This window comes from Alligator mississippiensis, chromosome 3 (assembly GCF_030867095.1).
Source record: "Alligator mississippiensis isolate rAllMis1 chromosome 3, rAllMis1, whole genome shotgun sequence".
Classification (NCBI taxonomy): domain Eukaryota; kingdom Metazoa; phylum Chordata; order Crocodylia; family Alligatoridae; genus Alligator; species Alligator mississippiensis.
The window spans coordinates 301,823,449-301,833,550 of NC_081826.1; the positions used below are offsets into that span (position 1 = coordinate 301,823,449).

General features: G+C 58.8%; 1 protein-coding gene across 1 annotated transcript; it reads left to right on the forward strand.

Moving 5' to 3' along the window:
- The first annotated feature begins 385 nt into the window (after positions 1-385).
- On the forward strand, positions 386-7,582 carry LOC102564173 (B-cell differentiation antigen CD72). The gene is made up of 7 exons (XM_014595411.3): positions 386-536; positions 1,729-1,818; positions 2,102-2,191; positions 2,448-2,804; positions 3,268-3,416; positions 3,894-3,985; positions 5,212-7,582. Exons 1-7 carry the CDS (start codon positions 452-454, stop codon positions 5,393-5,395), a joined length of 1,047 nt encoding a protein of 348 aa, XP_014450897.2. The 5' UTR covers positions 386-451; the 3' UTR covers positions 5,396-7,582.
- The last annotated feature ends 2,520 nt before the right edge of the window (positions 7,583-10,102 follow it).

Here is a 10,102-nt window from a genome sequence, read left to right on the forward strand (position 1 = left end):
TTCCCCTGCGAGGTTTACGTGTCGTCACAGATCAGGGTTGAAAGGGTTCTTTTCCACCGCACTGTGGGGGAGAGGGGCAGGGAGTGTCCCTTCAGATGCATCTTGCCTCAGTGCCTTCCTGGAGCTCTCATGCTCCCCCAGGAGAGCCAGGAGCCGGTGAGACGAGCCTGGGCTGATCCCATGTGGCCTCCTGGCTTCTCTCAAGACTGAACCCCAGCCCTCAGGTACCCCCTGCCTGGTCTGTCTCTGGGGAAGGCAGGGCTGTGGCTGCTGGAGCCAATGGCAGGCCCAGGGCCCCGTGTCCAGCTGTGCTTGGCCGCCCCCACCTGCAGCCGCTCGCTCGAGGCAACTTCTGCTTCTGGCTCACAACCCAGCATTTCTCGCACCAGCCCCAGAGCCCTGCACAACGGAGCTCTCTGTGCCAGGAGCCGCTCTCTGCCCTGCTGCCAGGATGGCTGAGAGCTTGATGTATGCTGAACTGCAGGTCACCAAGCCCTCCCCAGGACGAAGCACGAGCCCCTGGGTGCAGGCAACAGGTAGGAGTTTGGGGCACAGGCAGGGTGCGGGGAGTCAGTGTGGACCCTGGAGAGTTGCAACCCCAGGGACCAGAAGCAAAGCAGGGCAGGGGCAAGGGACTGCTTAGCATCAGGGAAGAGCAGGGCTGGCAGGGCCTTCATGAGGTCCCATCTAATCCAGCCCCTTGTTCCAGGCAGGATCAGCCCTGTGCAAACCACCCTAGATTCGTGCCTCTCTGGCCTGGTCCTGGCACTGAACAATCAACCTGGCTGCATGGTGACTGGGCCACCAGCCCGCAGCACCGAACCTGAGAGGCGAAGCCAGGGAGCGAGGGCTAGGCATTAAAAATCCCTTCCTTGCCCCATGTAGCCATCAGCAAAACCCCAAAGCCTAGGGCAGCCACAACCCGACTCTACCCTGCAGCCTGGGCGCAGGAAGGAGAGCCACCCCTCAGCCCTCGCACGGGACAGCCCCTCCATCACCTGCCCACTCCCTGTTACAGCCAGAGCTGCCTGTCTGTACCCTCATGCACTTATCTCAGCAGCTTTCATCCCTTACATCCATGCCAGGTGTGGAGCTCAGCTTCATTCTCCTGATGCTGGACGTGGTCTAGAATCAGGAGCAGGTGGGTTGGAGGACTGAGGTCTGTGCGGGGCCAGGACAGAGGTCACCCTGGATAGTATCATGTGCCAGAAGCTCCATAGCAGCAGCAGGATTTGTCCCAGAGTCACTCACCGGGGCATCCAGGGCAGAAAACAGCCATTGTAAGGGGATGGACATCCCCAGGCTGAGCTGGGGGCCTCAGTCAGCACCTGGAGTCAGAGCACTGGGCTCAGGAGCAGCCAGGAGCAGGGGGCTGGGCTGGACCTGCCACCAGGAACCCACGGGCAGAGACCAGGAGCTAGGAGGAGGGACCTGGATCCAGCAGCCACCCCCACAGTACACCTCCCTTCACTGCACCCACCAAGCCCCAGTTCCTTCCTGTGGGGCTGGTACTTCCCCTTCTCACTCTCACTTTGCTCATGGTTTATTTCTGGCCAATTTCCATTCAGTAGAATTACCCTGTGGCCCCAGGGGAGGGGAGCAGGAGCCAGGGGCTGCACTCACACGCGGACAAGGCTCCCTCAGGACAGAGCCCAGCCCAGGCACAGGGAGGAAGAAGCAGTTCCTTGACCCCCAACCCCCCACCCTGACCAGCTCCTGTGTCTGCAGCCCCGCACCAGGCTGATGGCACCTACGACAACTTCCAGCAGGGCCCGGTGGGCGAGGGGCCAGCCAGGAACAGAGCCCAGCAGCGCAGAGGTGAGTGTCACACATCCCCCAGAAATGCGGGGGATGTGGGGGCAATAACCGCAGTGTGGCAGAGCCCTCAATGCCTCGGCTTGGAGCAAGCCCTTCTGCAGGACCCTGCATCCAGGCACCCCACCTGTCAGCCCCTGCCCCCCACAGGAGCCCTTGGCCCTGGCTGGGAGTGGGGAGCAGGGCTCAAATGTGGGGGCTTCAGGCCTGGTGCCCCCTGCCTGGTGTGAGGGCTGCAGGGGCGGTGGGTTTGGGAGCCAGTCCCACGGTGCCTCCTCTCTTGCAGAGCGCCGGTGGAGAGGACGGGTCCTGCCCCTGATTCTGCTGGCAGCCTGTCTGGTCCTGCTGATCACCACCATCACCCTGGGGGTCTGCTGTGAGTAGGGAGTCCTGCCAGGCTGGAAGGGAGTGTGGGTGGGAGGGAGATGGGCAGGGGTGAGGGCAGCATGGGGGATGCAGGGAAGCCTTGTCTTTGTGCCCATGCCCATGTCCTGGTGCTGCCTTGGAAGACTCCCACCAGCTGCACCAGGTGGGAGGTGTGAGCACCGGTGGGTCTTGCCCCTGCTGCAGCCACAGAGCCCAGCCGGGGGTGCCAGGCCCTGCCCCTGGCACTGACGGCCCCATGCATGCAGACTGGCAGCAGGGGCAGCGGCTGCAGCAGACATCCCGTGCCCACATCGTCGAGCGCGATGGCCTGTGGCAGCAGGTCGATGTCCGGGAGCAGCGGCTGAGGCAGGTGGGTGCAGTGCTGGGGAAAACCCAGGAGGAGCTGGCACAGACCCGAGTGGAGCTGGGACAGGCACAGCAAGAGGGGAACCGCAGCCAGGAGGATCTGCACAGGCGGGACGTGGAGCTGCAGGACACCAGAGTGCAGCTGAAGGAGACCAAGGCAGCACTGGAGCAGGAGCAGGAGCATTCCTGGGACCTGCAGCAGCAGCTGGATGAAGCTGCCATAACCCAGGCCAGAGCATGGACCTGCCAGGTCACAGGTAGCCCAGGGTGGGGCAGAGCCAGGGAGATGGCACTGGCCAGGGGAGCAGGGCAGGGAGTGGAGGGCAGTGCTCAGCTTCATGCACCAGTCCTGGTGTGATGGAGGGCCTGAGCCCCTGCGCATGGGGGTGCTGGAGGAGATGCTTAGAGGGCTTAGGCACTGGGGATGGAACAATTCCCAGAGACCTTGGGGATTCCAGCCCAGGCTGCTGGGGGGACAGGTGTGAGGGGGCTGCTGGGCTGCCAGCCAGTGGGGGAGTTGGGCAGGGCAGGGGCACCTAGGATTGCACAGATCCAGGCTTAAAGCCAAACCCTGACCTCAGAGCCGGGCCTGCCTGGCCCCTGCACCTGAGACCTTCTTGCCCAGTGCTGAGCAGGCCCCAGGCCCAGGTGGGTGGGAGGGAGACCTGGGAGTGGGGGCAAAGGGCAGGGGCATGGGTATGAGTGGCTGCCTCTGCCCAGACTGCTGCCCGGAGGCCTGGGTGCTGCACCACGGGAAGTGCCTGTATGTCACCAAGGAGAAGAAGACCTGGTTGGAAAGCAAACTGGAGTGTGAAGAGCAATTCTCTCAGCTCCTTGTCTCCTGGGAGTGGGAACGCACAACCATGCCGGTATGGGACCATGGGGCCCTGGGGCTCTGGGGATGCAGTGGAAAGGTGGTGCCTGGTGGAGGTGGAGATTGAAAACCTGCCTGGGATTGAGATGCTGAGGGCAAGGCAGGGCAGAGCAGCCTCCCCAGAGGCATTTCACTAGGACTGGGCACGGCCGAAGTGTGCAGAGGGGGCGGTGCTGCACTGCCTACCAGGTTGACCCATCTGTGCCACCTCTGGCCCCCAGCTGTAGTGGGTCCTGCAAAGGGTTGGGGCCGGGAGCAGCTGGAGTGGATGCAGGTGCCCTTGATGTGTGTGGCTGCCCAGGGGAAGGTGAGGGAGCTGGGGGGAGGCAGTGCCACCAAAGGCCCTGCTCCATCCTTCCCCAGTCCTGTTCTGCTGCCCATCCATGGGGAGGTCCCATGGCCCCAGCTGCCCCCTGTCCTCTGGCTCTGGCCTAGGCCTGGGGCTGTATCAGAGCAGTCCTTTTCTCCCCAGAGCTTCCTCACCAACACGGACACCTTGTTCTGGATCGGGCTCCGGCAAGACCAGGGCCAGTGGACTTGGATCGATGGGACTTCTTCCAAAGAGTGAGCAGTGCTTTGGTTCCTCAACCCGGGAGCCCCGTTTAGCTCCTGTCATGGCCCCTGCACAAGGAGGTGCCATGGGAGCAGGGGACTCTGGGCAGAGTCTGCCCTTGGTGGGAGGAGAGGTGCTGTTAGGGTCGGCACCCCTTGGGCAGGGATGATCTAGGTGTAGCGATGTCTGTGCTCTGCTATGGGGATTTCCCAGGTTTCTGGGCTGTGCTGGTAGACCCCCACCTCCTTCCTACTCCACGTGTTAGGGAGTTTTGAAGCCTCCTGCATTAGGCTCAGACCAATGCTGTTAGATGATGGATTTGTCTGTCTGGGAAAATTTGGACACGGGTATTCCTGCCTTGGGGAGGGCTTGTACTAGCTGTGACCTCTGCAGACCCCTTGCATCCCCATGGCTCTGGCATTTTGATGAGGACCCTTGATCCCAGGTTATGATGGTGCAGGGTAGAGGGCGCTGAGGGCAGGGCTCTGAGTGGAGCAGAGAAGTGGAACCAGAGCTGGGGCAGGGACGAGGCATGGATGAGCCAAGTCGCCTCCATGAGGCCTCTGTGCCAAGAGCTCCTTGTAGGGGCTGGGCTTTGCTTGGGCAGCCCATTGCGGCCCCATTGCATTGCAGCCAGGAGCAAGGGGCTGCAGCTGGCTGTATGGGCTGGAGGAGGGGAGTCTGGCCCAGGCATTACAACAAGTGGGAAAGAGGGAGATGGAGGGGGCACACCGGAGGAGATGAGATGTGTGCAGGTTTGATAAGGGAAACTAAAGATATGCTGGAAACAGCTGTGGCTGGCAGGTGGGTCCCAGGGGAGCAAGGGACCCCAGGTTGTTACACACTCCCAGACGGGGCTGAGAAATCAGCAGATGTTTAGGATGGAGCTGCCAGAGGCTTTGTGGTCTGGAAAGCCAGGCTGCAGGGAGAGGCTGAAGAGGGTCTGGTCACGGAGGGGAGGGAAGCATGAGGCACTGACCACAGCTTTCTGACAGCAGACCTCGCTGGCCTGGTTAGCAAGTCGGGGGCTGGAGGCTGCTTCTGTGTGATGTCAGGCAGGGATTGAATGAACACTGGGACCCTGCCGGAGGGTGTGGGGGAGTCTCCTGACAGGGGTCAGGGTGTCTGGGGGAAAGGAAGCTGGGAACAATGATCAGTGCTTGGGGAACGAAGAAAAGTGTACAGGGGTGCTGCGACAGCGCCCTCGGCACTTCATTGATGTGTGTCTCCATTCCAGGCCAAGGACCTTTGGGTGGCGGCAGGATTGTGGAGCAATGAAAGGGGGAAACATAGAGGCCACCTATTGCTCTTCCTTTTATGCCAAGCACCTTGCAGTCTGCGAGAAGCCAGCTGAGCCTGACATGCCCCGACGTCTGTTTCCATTCGGCCCCTGGGGAATGAAGATGGGCCCCTTCAACTGAGGCCAGGATGCTTCTCCAGAGCCCCCTGGAAATCCCAAGCCCAGGACTGCAGAGGGCTCTGGGTGAGGCTTCATCACAGCCCAGCAGAGCATTGCCAGCCTCTCCTGCGTCTGACCCTAACATGGCTGTTGATGCAGCCCAGGACTGTGGTTACCCTTTCTGCATCACCTCATATGGCAGATGCACTGGGTCCATGCTGCACCAACGCCCCAGGTTCCTCTCCATAGTGCTGCCCCTAGGCATGTCTTTCTTGCTCCATGCCCCTGTTCATGATCCTTCCTCCCGAGGGCAGTGCCGTACACTTGTCCACATTGAACTGCATCTTGTCAGCTACAGCCCGGCTTTCCAGTCTGTCGAGATCTGTCTGCCTTACAATGCTCAGAGCCCTTCCCAGTGTTGTGTGGTCCATAACTTGCTCCAGAAGCTTTCTGTGCCAGCATCCAGACCATGAATGGACACATCAAGCAGCCCCAGGCCCAGGACCAATGCCTGACAGACTCCATGCAAAGCCTCCTGCTGTCTGGAGCCAGTCAGAATGACCGACCCCTTTCCTGGCAGCGATGGAGCCAGTTGTCTGCCCCCGTGTAGTATGTTTGTCCACTTGGTTAATGAGGAGGTTGTATGGGGCTGTAACAGGGTTCCTCTCCAGTGGCAGCCATAGTGCCCTGAAGGGCTCCCAGCCCTTATCCACTTGGCTTTGTTTGGACACTTGTTGCTTTAATTACTGACCATGACTGGATGTATCTATCTTTTAGATAAAGGGAGGCTGACCCAGGGCTTCCTGAGCCTGATCTTCCTACCATGACCACGCGTGTCCATACTCATTGTCTTCAGGGCCAATTGGGTGGCTCCAACCTCCCATTTACACAAAGCCCATGCCTCAAAGATGATAATCCTTCCTGTTGACAAGCCCCTTCCTGGGCAATGGGCTCTCATCCTAAGTCCTTGACCTTCTTGGGCTACAAGTGCCTTGGTCCCCACCTCCAGGTTGATTCTCAGGCTGCCTCTTCCCTCCTAAAGTGACAGGCTCACACTAAGCCCCTGTCACAGGGACCTTGCCCAAAGCCTTGTTGAAGTGCAGACACACAACACCCCTGGCAGGCCTTTCATCCACCCTGCAGTTACTCTGTTGTGGCAGGAGATCAAGTTATTGGACATGTTTTGTTGGCAGAAAACCCATGCTGCCTGCTCAGGATGAACCTTTTGTCCTCCAAGTGCTTGCAAATGTCCTTCCTTAGTGTCTGTACAGGTAATTTCCTGGGGATCCAGGTGAGGGTGACGGGTCCATAATTCCCCATGTCCCCTCTTGTCTTTTTAGAGAGGGGCCCTATATTGGGCTTCTTCAGTCCTCTGGACCCTACCTGTGTCCCACGACTCCATCAGTGTCATTGCCAAGGGCCCCAAGGGCCCTGCCCTGGGGTGCAGTTCGTGAGGCCCTGATGACCTGAGTTCACACAGACCCATCAGACACTGTCTAGGAAGGGGCTTGGTAGGGTGAGCTCTGTGGCAGAATACCATCTCTGTCTCTCCCCAAACTGCTGTCTGACAAGTTGGTTACCCTGGTCACTGCAGAGGGCAGGCACCCCTGCCCGCATCTGCTTCAGGTAACCCTGAGTGGTAACCTGAGCTGGATGCATTCCTGAGAGAGGGAGAAACCTGCTCCCTCTGCCTACATGACTGACCACATGTACCAGGGTGGGGGCTTAAACTCCCTATTGGTCTAAGCAATGCCAACATGACTGGGAGGGGTGTAAAGACTCTGCCAGTCTACCCGCCAACCAGTGATGTATTTCAAATTGGTTGGCTGGCAGCCAACAATTGCTGTTCTTCATTGGATCAGGTAAATGAGGTAATAAGGTCCATATAAGTGAAGGACTGCCCTGGGGGGGAGGGGTAGCCATGGTGAAAACTCATAGAGAAGTTGGACCACCTGAAATTTGCTCTCTCTCTTGAAACTCATGATCAATGAACTGTTTGCCTCCAGAGGGAATCTCCACCTGTCTCTGGATGATACTTGTGGGTAAGTTACCTGAGATCTAACTAGATGTATAGCTTGCAGTAACCCAGATGTGTGATCAAAGGCTACCGTGCCACTGTTTGCTCTAAGGGATTTCTTTGATATTGCTCTACTCTGTACCCTATTCCAAACCTACTCCTTGTAACCAATAAAGTTTTCCTTTGTACCTAGTGTGGGAGACTTTTTGGGAGAGGGTCTAGATTATGCCTTGGAGTCCCCTTGGTTTGGCTGACTAAGGGAGGCCACTGTTTGTGCTTCAGACTGAGGGAAGCACCCCAAGTTCTTGCAGTGGGCCAAGTACCCTCAAACACTAATAGGCCTGTGTTTCCCAGAGGGCACAGGTCCTAGATCAGTCCACACTCTGGGTGGTGGTGGTGTTACCCCCAGGCTTGTGGGTGTGCTCCAGGAAGGGGGATGGCCTGATACGTGGCACCCTCAGGGGGGCACTTGGAGCCTGGAAGGTGGTCAGGTTCAGTGAGGTGGGCGGCTCAGCGCAGAAGCTGCCCCTACCGGCCCACCACAAGCTCTAGTTATGGAACACATCTGTGGCTGGGAGAGAGGCCAGATGAGCTTTGAAGACTAACGAGCCCTTCCTACAGGCTGTAGCTGTAGCAGTTGAAGTGTCAGCTCAAGACTTAAGGCCATGGAGACCAGATCATCTGCAGACCACGTGGCACATGGGGTATTTCCTCCTTCCCAACATGCCAACAGTGCCCCAACCCTGCTACAAGAACTACCTGACCCTCCTGTTAGTGACTGTGTGCCCATTTCCTGTGTCCTGGGGGAGTGTTACCCAGAGCTCATATCTCCCTGGGCCCTGTAACCTGCAAGAGCAAACTCCCATCAGACCTCAACCAGTTGTAGGGACCTGTCATCCTTGGTGACCCTATAGACAGGATGCGAGGCTGTACCCTGAGGGCCAAATCTTAGCACCCATGAGCCGTGGGGTCCCCTTGCCCAGACCCAGTACTGGGAAGCTGTGAAGTGACTCCAGGAAGGTGGGAAGATCCCAAGCCAGGCTCCTGCCTTGGTCCCTCCGTAGCCCCAGGTGTGTGCAGCAACTTGTGCATGCTTGGCTGCAGCAATGATCTAGTGATGGAGCTGCCAGGGGAAGGAGAAGAGTTACAGTGCAGCAGCTCAGAAGGATGTCCCTGGTGACGTGCAGTTCCTGTCTACCCACCTCATGTACATGATGCTTTTTGGTTATTGTCTGAGCATGCGTGTATGTGTGAAGGTGTGTTGTGTGTGTGGGTGGGGGGTGCACGCACATGCACACATGTACACTATTCTAAAAAAAAAGAGTATTTTGATGGTGGTGCGGTGGAGGAACGTGATGTCTGTGAATTGCTCATGGTACGTGGTGAAGTCTCTGTCAATGGTGCTGTGCCGGGTGCCTCACAAGAACAGAAGAGCTGCCCTGCGTTGGCTCAGACCCCAGGACCATCCTGCCCTGTCTTTGGTCTCAAACAGCAGCAGAGGCTGGATGCCAGAAGAAAAAGTGATCAGGGGACAACCAGGGTTTTTCCCTGCTCCTCTCTCACTTGCAGCCTCAAGCATTTGGGGTCAAGACAGGTCTGATGCAGAGCCTGTGCACCTCACTCCCTGGTATATAGTGACTGATGCCCCTTTCCTCCGAGCTCATGTTCAGTCCTTTTCTGGGATGCAGCAGCCAATGCAATGCCAGTGCAGACAACTTTGAGGCTCCTGGTGCCCCAGTTCCCAGGGATGGTGAAGGGGGCTGGGGCTAGAAACGGTGTAGGGTGAGCCCAGTTCTGGCACCAGGCCATGACATTCAAACCTGCACAGTCCTGGAGCCCCCACCAGCCCTTTCTGCACCGGGGGAGGGAAGGCCTTGGCTGCTGGAGCCAATGACAGTGCTATGGCCATGCTTAGCTGCACCCATCTGCTTTTGAGACCACTTCTGCTTCTGCCTGATGCCCCAGCACTTCCCTCCTGCTGGGACGTGCTGCACTAGACTTCGGTGCCCCACCACCAGGATGGGTGAAAGTGTGACATATGCCGATCTGCGGTTCTCCAAGGCCCCCCAAGGATGGAGCATGACCCCCCGGGTGCAGGCTTCAGGTAAGAGCCAAGATCCCTCCACCACCCATCCCATCCACAGCCCCACACCCTGACCAACACCTGTGTCTGCAGCACCACCAGTCCCGGACGAGGCTGACGACACCTATGAGAACCTCCAGCTGGGCCCAGTGGGTGAGGGGCCGGCCGGGCATGGGGCCCAGCGACACAGAGGTGAGTGCAAGGCCATCCTCTGCGCCACCCAGGGCTCCCCAGCAGGGATGGAGAGAGCTCCCAAGGGTGCACAGCTGGCTCGGGTGGGAAACAGGATGGCAGGGGCTGAGATCAGATGATAGAGGGGGCAGGGGATGGAGGGGCTGTCCCACTCCAGGGCTGAGGGGTAGGCTTTGCTTGCTGTGCCCAGTCTTCAGGGCAGAGCAGGGTGTGTGGCTGCCCCAGGCTCCAGGGCTTTGCTGGTGTCCACATGGGTCAGGAAGGAGTGTTTCCCCCTCCCCAGTTGCTGCAGGCATCAGGGTTTCCTCTCCTGGCCTCAGAGGTGCTGGGTGTTGGCTGCAGAGAGTCACTGGGCTGTGTGGGTATGAGCGCAGGCAGGGCTGGAGGCACCGTGCACATTCACCCGTTCAGACACACTCACATGCTTGCTCATACAT

Bases quoted from the DNA above. Each gene is read 5' to 3' on its own strand.
- LOC102564173 (XM_014595411.3), top strand. From the start codon at position 452: ATGGCTGAGAGCTTGATGTATGCTGAACTGCAGGTCACCAAGCCCTCC. The intron at 537-1,728 runs GTAGGAGTTTGG...CTGTGTCTGCAG, and splicing joins CCCCTGGGTGCAGGCAACAG to CCCCGCACCAGGCTGATGGC. The intron at 3,417-3,893 runs GTATGGGACCAT...TTTTCTCCCCAG, and splicing joins GGGAACGCACAACCATGCCG to AGCTTCCTCACCAACACGGA.